Source organism: Protomyctophum parallelum, assembly GCF_964188405.1.
Source record: "Protomyctophum parallelum genome assembly, chromosome: 10".
NCBI classification, from domain to species: Eukaryota; Metazoa; Chordata; class Actinopteri; order Myctophiformes; family Myctophidae; genus Protomyctophum; species Protomyctophum parallelum.
Window position 1 is genome coordinate 37,737,255 of NC_139704.1, and position 16,694 is coordinate 37,753,948.

Below are 16,694 nucleotides of genomic sequence, written 5' to 3' on the forward strand. Positions count from 1 at the left end.
ATAAAGGCACGCTGCTGTTTCCTTTACAGTTTCAGAGGGTTTTGTGAATCGAGGGAATGCTATTATACGATGAATAATTCCAGAGAAACAGATATAGCAGGTGTACAACTTTTATTTATTTATTTTTGAGGCGTGCTATCCCCTATCATTCCTATGCACAGCTTTGTGTGTGTGTGTGTGTTTGTACCGCGGAGTGCGATGATTTGATTGGCTGAGCACGGAATGTGACGTATGATGATGTATGATAATAATAATAATAAACTTTATTTGTATAGCACCTTTCATACATAAATGCAGCTCAAAGTGCTTCACAGGGCAGGACACAAAAATAGAATACAATAAAACACAAGTAGTTAAAATGATAGAACAATGGCAAAGAACAAAATTGAATATAAGAACATAAAATAAATAAAAACAAATAAAAACACCACATGCAGCAAATCAGTCAGGACAGGGTAGGAACGTGCATATTAAAATTCAACTAAAAGCAAGAGTGAAGAGGTGAGTCTTGAGTTGAGATTTAAAAATGTCTACAGAGGGTGCGTGTCTGAGCTCGAATGGAAGTTTATTCCAGGCTGTTGGGCCGTAGAAGCAAAAAGCTGCCTCACCATATTTTTTAGTTGCCATTTTTTTAGGCAAAGCGAGCAGGCCAGCAGTGGAAGACCTTAGGGGCCGGTTTGGGACATATTTAGGCAGGCAGTCATGTAGGTAGGAAGGTGCGAGACCATTGAGAGCTTTATAGACAAGTAAAATAATTTTAAAATCAATCCTAAAAACAACCGGAAGCCAGTGCAGTGATGCCAAAACTGGAGTAATATGTTCTCTCATCTTAGTTCTAGTTAAAACTCTAGCTGCTGCATTTTGGACAAGTTGTAATCTGTCAGTCGTTTTCTTAGGCAGTCCTGAAAAGAGTGCATTGCAGTAGTCAAGCCGAGAAAAAACAAAGGCGTGGTTTAGCGTTTTTGCATCGTCCAAGGACAAATAGGCTCTGATTCGTGCAATATCTCTAAGGTGAAAAAAGGCAATCTTGGTAACATGATTAATGTGTGAATTAAAATTCAATTCAGAATCAATAATAACCCCCAGGTTCTTTACTGTACTGTTACTTTCTACAGTCAGGTTGCCAAGTCTGCTTATTATTTCTTGTCAGGAGACACCCTAAGATCATTCATTACTTTTACAAGTGCTGTTTCTGTGCTGTGACCTTTCCTAAAGCCAGATTGGAATTTGTTGTGCACATTATTGTTCTGTAGAAATACATCCAATTGATGAAAGGGTAGATTTGAAATGGGTCGATAGTTACCCAAAACAGAGGGATCAAGATTGTGTTTCTTGAGTAGGCCTAACTACGGCAGTCTTCAGTGAGTCTGGGAAGACACCTGATTGTAGAGAGCTGTTTACAATTTTTAGGATATCTCCAATCACACTGTCTAAGACCTCTTTGAGAAAGGTGGTGGGAATTGTATCCAATGAACAGGAGGAAGATGTCATCTGTGATATGGTTTTGCGCAGTTCGTCTTCATCAATTGCGCAAAACGATAATAGGCTCCCCCTGGAGAGATCCGACCTGGGACCATTAGCTGCTGTTTGAAGGTTTGCGCTAGCAGCAGCACCATTCATAATATCACCTCTAATGTTAAAGATTTTGTTATCAAAATTATATATATAATGATGATAAGAGCGCCCCTCCCTTCACCCAAGTAGGGTTACACTACGGCCCTACTCGGTTCAGGCAGTCAGTGAACAAATGGGTCCAGTTTTATAGGCTGCGGGCTGATTTATGAAGTGGACACAGGCAGGTTAATAGATTTTATTGTCAGGCAACCTCAGCGCTGATGATCGAGGGAACGGAGACGAGTGTGTGTGTGTGTGGGAATGGCCAGAGTTAAGAGAGACACGGGGACAGACATGACCATTTGAAGACAGTTTGTTGTACTGTAAATGTAATAGCAATGCAGTGCATGCATGTGGGCAATAAAAGGGTGTATTGTTTTTGTTTTGTTCACAGCACAGATCAGTGGCTTACATTTGGCTAAACTGTCAGCAAAAGACTGTTGGCCTTTAGGGTATTTTCATATTTTCAAATAGGCACCCCTGAGTAGAGTAATGTTTTTTGTAGATCCTCACTTCTGTTAAGGCAGAAGGAAGGAAGTAATAATAATAATAATGGATTTTCTTTATAACGCACATTACATTCATAAGAATCTCAAGGTGCTACAGCAAATGAATAAAAACAGAAGAAACGTCACACCATTAAAAACATATAAGAAAACGGGAACACAATTAAAACACAAGGCTATAAAAATGCTTTGTTAAAAAGGAAAGTCTTTAGCCCCTCTCTTGAAAGTGTCCCCCAACTGTGGTGCTCTCAGGTGGGCAGGGAGAGAGCGTTCCACAGTTCGGGGGGGGGGGACCGGCGAGCAGAAGGCCCGGTCACCCATGGTGCGCAGGTTAGTCTTGATGGGTTCGAGGAGGTTAGTGGTTGAGGAGCGGAGCGAGCGAGTTGAGGATTGAAGGGTGGCGAGTTCCTTGAGGCAGGGGGGAGCGTTGCCGTGGATGCACTGATGGGTTATCTGGGGGAAATCTTGTATTCAGTCCGAAATGGTTCACTTCACGAAGTGGTTCACTTTCTGGCGATTTTCTGGTGATTTTCCAATAACTAACGCACGCATGCACGCATGCATGCATGTGCGCATGCACGCAAACACACACAAAGTCACACACACACAGTCGCACGCACGCACGCAAGCACGCACACACACAGACACAAAGACAGACACACACATGCACGCACACACACACAGCTTTCCGAAGTAGACTGTACCACCTTATAAACTGGTGGGCGGCAGTCGCGGCCATTTGGCAACCAGATGGTTCCTGGTTCTATCCCCGCCTTCTCCTGTCCTGGCTTCACGTTGAAGTGTCATTGAGCGAGACATTGAACCCCTAGCTGCATGTCGCAGGTTTACCTCTGCATGTGTACATTTGTAAAGCGCTCTGCGGGCATTATAAGAAACGTGAACCATTTACCATAAATGCTCAGACACTAGGAGCTTTCTCCAAGTGTCTGTTCAGATGACTATTACATTAGTGACATCCACGCAACACACCTACACATTCATACCGTCAGACTCACACACCAGCACTTTTCATTACAGGGACGTCGTCGTCCTCTGAGTGGCTCCCACTGAGGCAGCTCGGTCCCTGCAACATCTGGGAACCTTTAGAGCTCTGGATGGAGGGAACACGCCAGTTAAACGAGCACATATGTTTTATTTGTCCTTTATTTTCTGTCGTTTGTTGCATTTCAGATGACAAATCTTCACTCCTCCGTCAAAGGTGTCACTTCCATCGTCTGGCAAGTGTGGTTGTGAACCCTAACCCCCCCCCCCCCCCCCCCCCCCGACTGAGTTTTAAAAACAACGTGGAATATGAATTGCACATGGCTTCTCCGATGTCGCGCATTCCATTCAGATTGAGCAAGCTGAACAAGAGATAGTGCACGGTTACATTATTCCATAGCCAAAGGGTGACCTTTTGATTTTGTATTTTCATGGATCCCGATAGTCTGCAGCATGGACTTGAACTGATAACTTCAGAGATTAAAAAATGAATAAATGAATCTCGGCAGTTGGATCTCTGAAGTGGTTGATCACTCTTAAATCGATTATCGTCTGCATTCTGCAAAGGAGGAATTTGAGTCACTACAGGCCTGTTTTAAGCCTTACCTGTCCTGCTTGTCTCTCAGGCTGGCTGACACACAGTGAGCTGAGCGTGTCTGTATTGTGTTTAGGTCGGCCCTGTGCCCAGACACCCTCCGGCTAGATACTGAAGTAGCGATCCCTTACGCAAACCTACCACTATTGCATAATTAGTTTCTGCCCCATCACAATGAACTCCGTCAAAAATCTTGATCTATAAGCTCACACAACGTGTTGCATCGCAACGTGCCGTGCATCTACAGCGTGGCTATTTTTCACCAGCTAAGAAGCCTGTGAAATAGGGCTTAGTGGTAACGGGTAATTCAACATTTGTAATGTTTTGATCATGTTAGTTTTACTACACCTGTACTTGTATTGGGGCGTTGCGGTCGTGACCGGTAAATTGAGTCATATAATCAGTTATTGGAAATAGGAAGTGACATTTATATATTGTATCCCTGTAACCCTTTTGTCTCTGAAACATGGCACTGTTTGCGTTCTACAGTATTTATATGGTAGAGCAATATCACTTTGTTACTTGCTTTTGGAGAAAAAAATGGGACATTTCATCCAACATTTCACATTTTCCGTTTACAAGGATATGTAATGTGCACGTAAAAAAAACGTATAAAATTATGGCACGTAAACATTTTTGACATTCATTATTACTGCAGCGTATGCTTCCTGGCACCAGACTCACCACCTGCATAGTTTTAACTGGTGAGAGTTGGCAGAGGTCCAGCCAACCCCATGAGTTATGAAGTATCACAGACATCACCGCTTTGCAGTAGATGAGAGATTATGTTGCTACATGTACGTTCTTGGCCCGTGCAAGAACCCACACTCCTGTCTTTTCAGTCTGCAAAATGGAATGATCATTATGGCCATGTAGGCTGAGTGGAAAATGTGGTGCAAATTTGGAATATGTTCTTTCAGAGCGAACGTTTTTAACTCAAATCTTTGCTTCTGGGGGGTCCCTGGAACAACATATTTTCAGATGGCGGCCAATTACATATAATTGTTGGGGTCCTTGATATGAAATATTGAGCACCACTGATACATGGGTATACTTCAGAAAACTGGAGGCTTTAGACAAGACATCTTTTAAATTTCGACGTCAGGCCTGAATGGGTTAAAGCTGCAATGTGTACGTTTTGTTGTGTCATCAGGGATTCGAACCCCGCCTGACACCAGGGTCTACATTTCTAGGTATGGGAGAACACCTCCAACCACTGCAGATGTGCCAGTTATATTGCATTAACATATACCTAAGATTTCATCAAAATTACACTTTGACTTTCTTGTGAGCTTGTATCGGCTATTTTTTAATAGCCAAAGCATACAAAATTGTTAAGTCGTTGTGGGGAACCCCCTGTAAGTGGAACCACACCAAGGACCCTCTAGGGGTCCCCGGACCCCCCTTTGAGAACTGCTGCTCTACTATATAGAAAATAACATTTTCTTATTTAAAATGAGTTCCAGATTGCAGCTTTAACGGTCAGCATACAGCGTTGTAGATGAAGAACAACAAATCACACTCTGGTTATTTTTGTCTTAAGGTTTTTAATGAATATGCTGTAGTGAATGAACAAATACAAATGGTTTGAGTTAGAATACAGATCAAATGTAGAGGTATGAGAACATAAGAACACAGCATACTAAAGGGGTGATACAAGCTCACATGATACAAAGCTGCCAGATAGAACAGTCTTCACATTAGCAGGGAAGAAACATAATAATGGCCTGTCGATACCTGCAGGCCACTTCAGGTTTTTTTGTATTCTAGTATTGCATAAGGAACTTTTTTTTTATTCCAAATTGTTACAACAGAGCTCCAAGGCTTTATCTGCCCGGGGAGCAATACTGCCTCTGATTTTCCTTTTAAATCAGACTTCAAAGCTGATCAGTTAACACGTAGAGAAATAGATGCACGCTGATAGGCCATTATCTTTCTCTAAAGTCTCGATCGGTGGTCATCCTCTCATCTCCTACCCGACTGTGCTCTGCCTCACATTTCTGAACACAAAAGTTCAAAGTTCATCGCTTTTAACTCTAATGTTTTCCTTAATGGCTGCTCGTTGGAGTTAATGGTTAAATAACAAGCAGGATCATTTCTCCCTGGCTTTCGTTTTTGCCATTCTAAACACACGCTCTCACATCAAAGCCTTCAGACTGCCCTAATGACCCACACATACATACAGTAACAGTTTGTACTGGCAGGCAGCTGTATGTTGTTGTCGGTGGAACAGCCTCCGTCCTGTGTTATGTCTCTCATTTCTCTGTGGTTCTGTGGTCTGACTAATTTGGGTGTCGTAATATTTTGATACTGTATAGCTTCAAGGCTCTCCATGTAAACTAAGTATCGTCATGCACACATTTCATCCTTTAGTTTTTTTCATAAATTAATGCCCTATCTTTACTTGAGCTTGTCTTTTTGCTATTTCTATGAACAATTTAGAAACGGTTTGAAAATGTTTGCCTATACCCAGTTTAAAAGAGGTCTGTTTGTGGGTTTATAAATGTTTAACCAAGGAAAAGTATTACAAGTGCTTATGACTAAATATTATCTACACTGGATCTACTTGAACGGATGTTTACCCATTTTGTTTTTTCCGCCTGATAGCCATGATGTGATTTGTTGTGTACTCGTGGGGCAGGTGCACCTCTTCACAGTGTGTTTGCGTGCTTACAGGCCATATTTGGGACCGGGGACACATTTCGGACATCAAACCTGTTGATTGGAAACGTATGTCTAATTGGGGACAACATTGATGTACTCATTCAAATGTGACTGCAGTTTTATACGGTTGAGGGTAAGATGTAGTGTGGGTTCATGCAGTTTGGATTGGTTATGGTTACGGTTGCGGTACGGGGATATGGAATGAAAGTAAATCAATGCAATGTCCCCCAGAAATGATTTTTGAGGTGAATGCTACAAGTCTATATGAAGAAAAGGTGCGTGTTGCATGTTGAAAATAAAAAAATTATAGATTCACCATACCTTTTTAAGAATAACCTTTACTGTATTTGTATACAAGTTTCTTTTATATATACATTGAATGATAAAACAAATAAAAGGCTCATTTCTCCTTCATATAAATGTCTGACTATACTACACTGTATGGACACAAAATTGACATAAAAGAGTACAAAAATAAAATATTTGTTTGATATTAGTTTTACATAATAGGAAGGGTAGTACTCATAGTGAAAAGGTGACATCTCCCATGTACGTCTGTAGTCCGTTCTTACAACTAGGAACAGAATTCATCACAAAGACATTTTGAGGGAACATGACACTTCAAATTACCTCATGCACTTAGTGATAGACTGAGGGATTCTCTCTGTAGATTTATTGTTGACAAATGAATACATTGGATATAAAGTGCATTGTTATCTGTATAACAGGAGTAGCTAGTCAAACCCTTCTATATTATTACTACTACTACTACTACTACTACTGCTATTATTACTATTTCTACTCTTGCTAGTACTACCTCTACTGATGATACTACTACGTCTACTACTACAGCAACAAATACTGTTGGCAATGCCTCTATTATTAACAGCACAAGAACTATTCACATTACATAATAGTTCTCCACATCGTGGCTTTCTGTAGAGTAATTAATTAGCAATTGTTGTAGCTAAAATCCCATTTGTTTTTCTTGGGCTCTGATGAAATGAAAGTTTATGATTCCCGAAAAGTACACTGCGGACCCATTGGTTGCTCAATTAACTAAATTTGGCCTCCAGATGTTCAGGAATTATAGAAAAACAAAAAAAAAACACATGGATGTTGGGTAACATAAGGTCACATGATCTGATGATCATAGACACACAACATAGGGTCAGGAATTACTCTGCTGTGCCAGCATCAGAATTTCCATGACAAAAGTATTCTAATTAGCATTTTTACTAGACTCTTATATTGTGTGGGGAGTGGTTGGCAGTGAAATTCCAACATACGGTGCCATTTTTAGCTTTAAAGAGAAGCTGCTCAACTCTGTAATTCACCCTGGCATCCCTATTTTGCATGCTATTATCGGCAAAGAAAATCCCTCAAAAGTTACATTTTCAAAGATTGTAAAAAGAATAGCTAAAGTAGCAGATCTATAAGCTCACAACAACACGATGCATTGTGAAATTGTAGATTGGCTACTTCCGCTATTCGTCACACAAGTATATAGGGCTTAAGTGGTTAATTTTCTGGGAACACAAACATCTAGACCGTTCCACGCTGTTTCATCCAGCAAGAATCCATTGCAAGGGATTAGCAATAGAAAGGCCGTCTCTCTTCACGGCCGCTGACCACAAAGTGTCCTGCCCTTCCTCACAATTTCACAGCGCTCTTCATCCTCAGAGGACCCCTGCACACGCCCCAAAGGCAGTACGGAAAACAAGCTAGATGACGGTCGATGGGTGTTTTAGGATGACCGTCACCTAACCGCGAACCTTCCATCTCTACCCCTCGCACGGTCTCACCCGAGTCCCAGGGGGCCCAGATGTGGCTATGCGATTGCCCCCCTCTCCCCCCCCCCCCGCGTGACACTAAAACCCTAACTCCTAAATGACAGACAGGCCAGAGGGACAAAACGGCTCCAAAAATAGCTCTTTACTATGAGGTCCAATAAACATGACAAAAAGAAAACATACAGTATGTACATCAGGGAGTTATAAAAACATACTCTCGCACGGGACAGATAATAATTACATAGTTTGCAACAGGAGCGTGTATTATGATAGATAGGGCAGTGGTGTTGGTGATAGAGTTGACTGAGGCGGATTTGGTGGCCATGGTTGACGAGTTCATTGGCTGGTTCCGTGCTAAGGGGACCCGCATCACGGGGAGGAGGCAGGGTAAGTGCTGTATAGCATGCCAGATAATCGCACACATTACACATGTCACATATCTGTAGTGATGGTCCAGAGCTTTGTCGGTCCATCTGCTAGATCTCTCTCTCTAGACGCTCTGTTTGGCTTTCTTCATCCTAAGAAACACAGAAATAGTGCATTTTAGTTAATGCCAGAGATAAACAGCACAGAAAACTGAAATATGATAACATCGTATATTAGGCGGAGGCTGCTGGAAAGCAGATTGTAAACAAAAACGTGGGCACAAATGCACAAATTAACCTGTTCAGGTCCATTTCGGCACCCTCCAAGTTAAATGAACACTTCATTTTACAGTGTGGCTGAGTTGGCTGGTGCATAATACCCACAGATGAGTTCGTGCAAGGAAGAGTACAGACATCGCCAATGAAGAGACAGTGAAATATGTACACTCAGTGAAACTCTTCTTGGCTATTGGCTCTCACCAATAAACACCACTTTGAGAACTTATAATGAGAATTTATTCCACTGTGACTTGTCTGCCAAAGTATGCCTGTGAGAGAAGCCAGCATTAGACTGCTTTGGTGTTCCAAAGTGTCCCCAGTTGATTCAAGGATACGGAGCCAAACACATCATCTTGGCCGGCCCCCCTCTTTTACGCAACCATGAACGAGATTTTGTTTCGTTTTATTCGAGGGAACACGCAACCCCGTGAACTATTAGCTGGCCATTGGGGACGAGAACATTTTAGTTGTTGATTGGCAGAGGGATTTTCTTCCAAGTGATTTCTTTGAATATCTTTTTACTATTCTGAGCCCCCGCTGTACGACATTAAGAAATACTTTATGATGAAGCATATATCAATCAAGGCAATGCTTTCGCAACTGCTTTTATCGCCATACGTAACACGGGAAAAAGGCTACTTGTTTTGAGATTGGCTGACTTTAATGGGGGATTTATGTGATCTATGCTGCACATCACTCACAAAGTAATTACGCCGATCAGTGGCCACGTCAAACTAATTCACCCAACAAATTATTTCCTTGAAAATGTGCCATCTGGAGTTATTAGATTTATTATACAGCTAAAAATCACCCTATCATTTTAAAGTGTGACTCTATAGTCATGTGCAGTCATTCCCACAGGGAGTCAGTTTGAATGTGTTACACAAAATGTAATGCATGCAGCCCCGCGTTGCATTTGCAAAGAGGCATCATCCACTCTCTACCTGAGATGTTTTGTTATGCGAAAGCCTGATTCACACCTCAACCTCGTCGGGACAGACTCCTCTCTCCTCCCGTGGCAGACGAGGAGCGACTGGGGGGTTGGGGGAGAGTCGGATGGTGCTATAGGGTGGGGGGTGGGGGGGAGAGTTGAAGGGCGCTATGCTACTACAGTATATGGATACATGTCTGAGTTTGGTTTCTCTTTCAAAGAACATGTCCAACTTCGTCATCGTCTCACAACTGGTTCAGCGACCACATGTGGGCACTTTCATATTAATGCGGGTGGGCCTTGATGCACAGTATGGTAGACAAACCAGCGGTGTGTGACTCTCATTATCTGCTATCACAGGGACATGAGTTGTCAGCCAGTCACTGCGTACTCCTGTGCTTAATCATGTACCTGCATGTTCCAGGTTAGGACTATTGGGCTGTTACATATAGGTGAAATACAAGTACTTAAATGCACATTTGCATCCTGTGGCGGTGAAAGTTTCTACAGCTCGTTCAAGTATTGAGAGAGTCACTGAGTATGGGAAATTTACATTTGAATTCCATTTGGAAAACCTTGCTAACAAGTTGAGACAGAAAGTTGGCTTCCTGTACAGAAACGGAACCGGGTTTCGTTTATTTAGTGGGAAGGGGATTATTGTAGCAATGTTATCATTATGGGTTGTGGTGATATGATTTATAGGCATGCTGCTCTGTGTCAAATCGCAACCACTTATGCGCTCTTCAATAAATTTTTCGAAATAGCAGACGTACAAGCTCACAACGACGTGTTGCAATCCAACGTGTTGTGAGCTTGTACATCTGCTATTTTGGAAATTGTATGAAAAGTTCCTTAATAGGAATGCAAGAGTGAAAGTGGCTATGATTGCGTGTCTATACATTTTGTCCTAAATACTGTAATACGGTTGGAGAGGCATAACAAACACTGGTATTTGTAAATTTTTAAGACCCTTATCAGCAAGCTACCTCCTTACATTTCAACCTTGTTGGCCACATGACTTGTTCTAATGACTGCTTAGTAGTTCATAAATTCCCAAGAACTTGACAGTACATTATCCTGTGATGCCGCTCTTGGAATGGCCTCCCACATACTCTGGAGACTAAGGTTCTTCCATCTCTTGCAGAGTTTAGGACTTTTCTAGCCCCTTGTGTTTCAAGCTGCAACTGTTTAAATTCAATCCTATTGTTCTGTGATTGATATGTTTGTTCTTTTGCTTGTTTTCGTAATTGTAAATTTGACTACGTCAGAAACGAAGGCTAACCTCAACCATCTTTCCAAGAATAAATCAAAGTTCAATCTCATGAATGAATACATTATAAAGTAACAATATACAGTATCAGAATAAATCCAAACCTGTCCTTAACCCAAACACATGTAGGATTAAAGTCATGTATAGGCTACATAATACCCAAACCAATCACTGACTGACTGGAAAAGGCCATAATGTTTAAGCATTAGTTGGATGTGAAGCCACTTACTTTTGGATAGCATTCTTCAGGTATTGCTGCAGCCACCTGATCTCTGGGTTAAGACAAACCTCTTTGTTTGTCTTCAGCTTGGCACTAAATAGAAAATGGAATGAAAAGAAAAAGACAAGTTTAGCCGAGGAGCTCCATAGACAGCATATGTGCACATTATGTAGATTGTGGAATCATCATTTGCATTTATTCAGGAGACTATAAAGAGGTTGTAGATCTGCTATTTCGCCTATATTTATTTGATCTATTTTCGCTGAAAGTTTGTCTGTTTTTACCTATTTTGACGTGACCAGAATAGGATCACTAGGGATAATGTGGTTAAAATGTATTTTATTGATGTCTAAGAGAATGAGAGACTATGACAGTGTATGACAATCGTGTTCCATGCATTGACATGCATTTACCCAGTTCCGAATAACATGGAGGCTATTTGCAGAAAGGGTCAGCGTGAGGATCATATATCCCCATGTGGTGACATCATGCCCACTCCATTACACGTTCCCTGTTTATCATTATCGGACACAGTTTATTTGGTTTGATAGAGCTGTCATGTCCCCTTGAGGCTATATTGACATGACACTCCTCCCATCAAAATTGTATCAAGCAAGCACGGAATTGCTCATTTCCTCCTTTAAAAAAAACGTGCTCCACATAAACCAGAATAATGAGTAAGACTGGGCCATTAAAAGCTCAGACCACTGCGTGGGAAGTAAACGGGAACCAAAACCAATTGCGTCGACCCACAATTATTGCTTTCCTGTCAAAAACAAAGCAACATCCAATTTCCTTCACATTCACTCTCTTTTAAACACCAATAGACCACACTTCCTGTGGATGTGTCAGGCTGTCTGTCTTAGGGATCTGCATAAAAACAAACGTCTTTCTGTGTGTGTGTGTGTGTGTGTGTGTGTGTGTGTGTGTGTGTGTGTGTGTGTGTGCGCGCGTGTATGTACACACACACACACGCGCACGCACAGCTCCTTTCTCTGCCTGTCACATCCAAAAGATTGATGGTGAGAAATGTCTTCTGAGGAGGAAACCTGTCCTTTTTATTGAAAAACCTTCTTTTTGAGCCAGGAGTGAGTGAGCTTGTGTTTGTGCCACTTCCACTATGTGATAAAACCTTCATTTATTGGCTGTACGGACTGCAACGCTCGTTGAAAGTAACAGCTTCTCGACTAGTTATTTTTGGTGTCCGGCACAGTCGTAGAATAGCTAAACTAGGCTTTAACAAGCACACTGGCCGGCTGCCGCTGAAGCCTGTCTTATAGACTGCCGTGTAATGAATGGTGTTGCTTGTTTGCGCCTCGATGTTAGCTTGTAGAAACAACACTGTTATGCGATATGATAGAGTATACATTTAATCTGCGATGTGGAACTTGTATGAATGATAACCTTATTAATTTCAGAATCCCCAATAACATGGGAAATGACGACTCTTTTTTCTGGAGACACACCGTGATGTCAGATTCCCCAAATCGATAAGCAAATTGATAAGCCAAAACCTTATTGAATTACGATTCTCAATAACATGTTCCTACGTGTCCCTCTTGCTTCAGCTGTAAAAGTTTGGTCCAAACCCGAGTGAAGTTAGGACACCAAACATTTACAGATTGCAGCTTTTACTCTCCAGCCGCCATGTCGTAGCTGTCAGATACTATGGGGGGACGGGCGTACTTACATCACTTGGAAGGGGCAGTTGGGAGTGTGGATGAACCTCAGTTCGCGGATGAAGCCTCGAGGGAGAGTGTTGACCAGAGAACGACAGGAGCATCTCTCCACCAGGCTGATGGGTTTGGCTGCGTCATGGAGGCCAAAGAAAGAACAGAGTTACATTTAGTTCTGTCACTTGTGATTGTGCAACCCCTGTCATGAAGTTGGAACAAAGCATACAGTAACATCTACCATTTTAAAATCTTAACTCTGCATGAGTGTCCAAATGTGAGTATAAAAAGGCTCTGGTTATGGACACTTACATTACTGATATCTCTTCTACGAGTTTTTTCCCCATTACTTTCACCTGGAGTCCCAGCTCTTCATTTTTCCCCAATTAACCACATAAACCCCAGTGTCTCTATTCTAGAACGTTTGGGCAATATAGCAGATCTACAAGGTCACAGCGGCTTGCAACACGACACGCTTTAGCAAAGAGATTTAGTGTAGAAGGAGAAAAAATAGCAGACCTGCTGTGAGCCCTGGGGGACCCCGTTTAACAATAGCAGGTACATCTATTTAAATGATAGTACGACTGTGTCGCTTGCTGACAGGAACTGATTTTCGGCAACCAACCCAGTCCTGCAAACTGTGTATAAAACCAACTTTAGTTCCATACACTCTGTGACATGGAGTGGATGGAAATAACTAAGCACACAGCCAAATTGTCAGTGTTCATTTTACTCTGAGAGGGAGAAAATGTGCATGGTGAGTATATTACAAATGAATACGTTAAAACTGAGGATTTTTGTGTTTGAACTAAGGTGTGGGGCGGAGAAAGCATACACTGCATGCTTTGTGTGTATGTCTTTATGACTGTATGAAGTCAAAATTTGTGTTTGTTTAACTGTGGCTGTGTAAACAAATGGACCCCTTATGGTTTTCCCTTACATGCACCATAAATGTCTGAGGAAGATAGAGTATCGGCCTATGTTTTATTAGTTAAAAAACATTGACTGTATTCAAATCAATCAGCAACATGGTCAAGAAAAGGGATAAAAGCCCGTATTTAATCATAGTGGTAAGTTTAACTGTTCCCATCTGCTCGCTGAATACACTGTGGGGACATTTGGTCCGGCGCAAATAAACATATTTGGACCACTAGACATATAGAGTCTGATGTACTGGTTATATAAAAATGTATTGTTCTCAAACCTCTTACATATATAGGCTAGACTAATATATCCCAGTGTGCACTCTGCTTTCAGGTCAATGAAAAAAGACCCCTTTGGTGATTGTTCAAGAACATGAGGCAATATTGTTCAGATTATAGTCGATAACATTACATGCACGTGTGTTAAGAATAGAATAGCACATGCAGCCCATTGGCTAATTGTCTGGCTTCAACTTCTAATATTCTATGTGCGTTGTGGTAGTCGGTTTTATGTCGCTGCACCAATGCCAAGACGACAAAACTCATCATACTTGGCAATGAAGTGCTTTAATATAAGTTCTGTTTTAAAGGCTGCTAAACGTCCACGAGCCTTCATATATTAGATTCTATCCTAGGCTATATGTTTGACATCTGGTAAAATGGATGAAACCAGCAAAAAAATATGTAAATGGAGAGCCTGCTCTTACTCTGCACAGTTCACAACCCCCGTGGCGGAGATAGACTGTGGGGAAACATTTAAAATCGGCATTTATTTTTTTAAACGCGCGGGCCCACACCACTGCAGATAACAGAGTGGCATTGCTTATCAGCCGATATCACCGGATCACACCACTTTGTAAAGCCATAGAGGATTTGAAACAGATGGTGGGAGAATTTGCGTCCGTGGATTAAAAACATGACCGCTATGCAAATGATTTTTTACACTCTAAACGTGTTGTCTCAACGTATTAGCATGATAAAGGCGCACGGCACTGCGAGGTTAGGTGACTGATGTCGCCATGTAGGCTGGCTGTGGTTGTGTCTCATAGTGCCCTAATTTGCGGGTAATTACATGAAAACAAAGAGTAGGATAAATACACACAAATCAGTCATCCGACAGGACGGTGTGCTGCGCGCCAGAGCCGCATGCATGCATGCGCACCATGAAGTAACAACCGCACATGCATTTTACGCACGACGACAAATGCTTTACTTTTACAACTATCCAGAATAAACCAGAATGAACTAAGAAATTGGACTAAATAATTTAAATGACGAAAAAGATATTTTAAACTGAACCACATACCGAATGATATTTGTAGGACATTTGCAGGACTGTGATATACATGCCTATTTGCAAATATTAAATGTGAGATTGATGATTTGCTGAAATCAGAATTAGAATCCCCTATTAAGTCACCCAATACTCACACATTGAGTAGTAGGCACTACACACACACACACACACACACATATATATATGCCACATTAATTTAAATCTGTATTATCTGTAAACTTCTAATTAATGAATTCTTCACAACTATGACAAAAGACAAACCTTAAAATCCTGACAATACATATAAGACAAATCAGAATTGATCAATACTATTAACATTCTTAAACTGCGTCCTGTTATAACAATGATAAATAACTTGAAGACCGTTTTGGACATGCAGGATCCTTCCAGCCATCTGTTCAACGCTGTATAAACAAACGACCAAAAAGGCACCAAGTCCTTCAAACATAAATAAATTAAAAGTCCATAATAAATCAACAGCCTACCTTGTGACTGAGGCACATAGTAAGTGGCCATGGCGAGCACAGTCACCACCGCCAGTAATTTCATATCCATGATGATGGCTTGCGGGTGTGTGTGTGTATCTATGTCCAAGTAGCGCTGCGTTAGATCGGCTCTGCAGTGCTCACCGTAAAGTCCTCGCACTTTCTGACAGTGGAGAGGAGTGTGCTGTGTGCTGGTAGTGTGAATCCACGCACGGAACACACTAGAGTAGAGATGCAGGGAAACCGCAGTGACCCCCCTCCCCGTTCCCTCACAGACACCCCCTCCCACACACACTCACACTCCGAGAGAGAGAAAGTAGGAGTGACTGTAGTGAGATAAACGATGCCCCCCTCTATTATCCCGACTTGTCCTGCTTCCCCTTTTCAAACCGTGCAGTGGTGGAAATTTACTCAGAATGTTCTTAAGTGTACAAATTGAACCAAATGGACGCATAACAGGGTCCATATGAATTGTAGCACTTGACATTTTGAGTATAGGCTTCACTTGAGTAGCCTATTTTCATTTTCTTATAGGCTACTTTAATACTCCACTACATCTTATAGGCATAGGCCTATATAATTTTTTTTTGCCAGCTTACTGTATAGTTGCTTATTTGCAGATTTAGATTATCAACACAAATATTCATTATAAACTATAGTGATACTTAGGTCATGGTTAATATAAGCAGAAACTACCGTAACCCGCAGCAGCACTTGAAGTAATTCAAATATAAGTGATGCACACATTAATGCAATTGATACTAAATGCAGTAATATGATTGTGTAATGCACATGGGCAATTCTGCATAATGAGCACTTTTCCCTTTCATACTGTAGGCTATTTTGTTGCCAACGCTGACTCAAGCCATTTTTTTAATGAAGGACATTTTCATTTTCTTACAATGTGGTAAAGTAAACAAACAATCAATTATTAATCTCCAAACGTCAATCGTCATCATATTCCACGATGTTATAACCAAAATAAGGTGTGATATTACATATTGGCATTGTGTTGGGGCACATTGGCAACATTTTGCGTTTAACAACGACAACCTCGTTTGCAATGATTTTGTGGGA

General features: G+C 41.4%; 1 protein-coding gene across 1 annotated transcript; it reads right to left on the bottom strand.

The window, feature by feature from the left end:
- Window positions 1–6,769: 6,769 nt before the first annotated feature.
- Window positions 6,770–15,842, bottom strand: cxcl12a (chemokine (C-X-C motif) ligand 12a (stromal cell-derived factor 1)). The gene is made up of 4 exons (XM_083774451.1): window positions 15,618–15,842; window positions 12,930–13,047; window positions 11,249–11,332; window positions 6,770–8,692 (listed from the first exon to the last, which is right to left on the bottom strand). The coding sequence occupies exons 1-4, from the start codon at window positions 15,685–15,687 to the stop codon at window positions 8,665–8,667; spliced, it is 300 nt and encodes a 99-aa protein (XP_083630577.1). The 5' UTR covers window positions 15,688–15,842; the 3' UTR covers window positions 6,770–8,664.
- Between the last annotated feature and the right edge of the window lie 852 nt (window positions 15,843–16,694).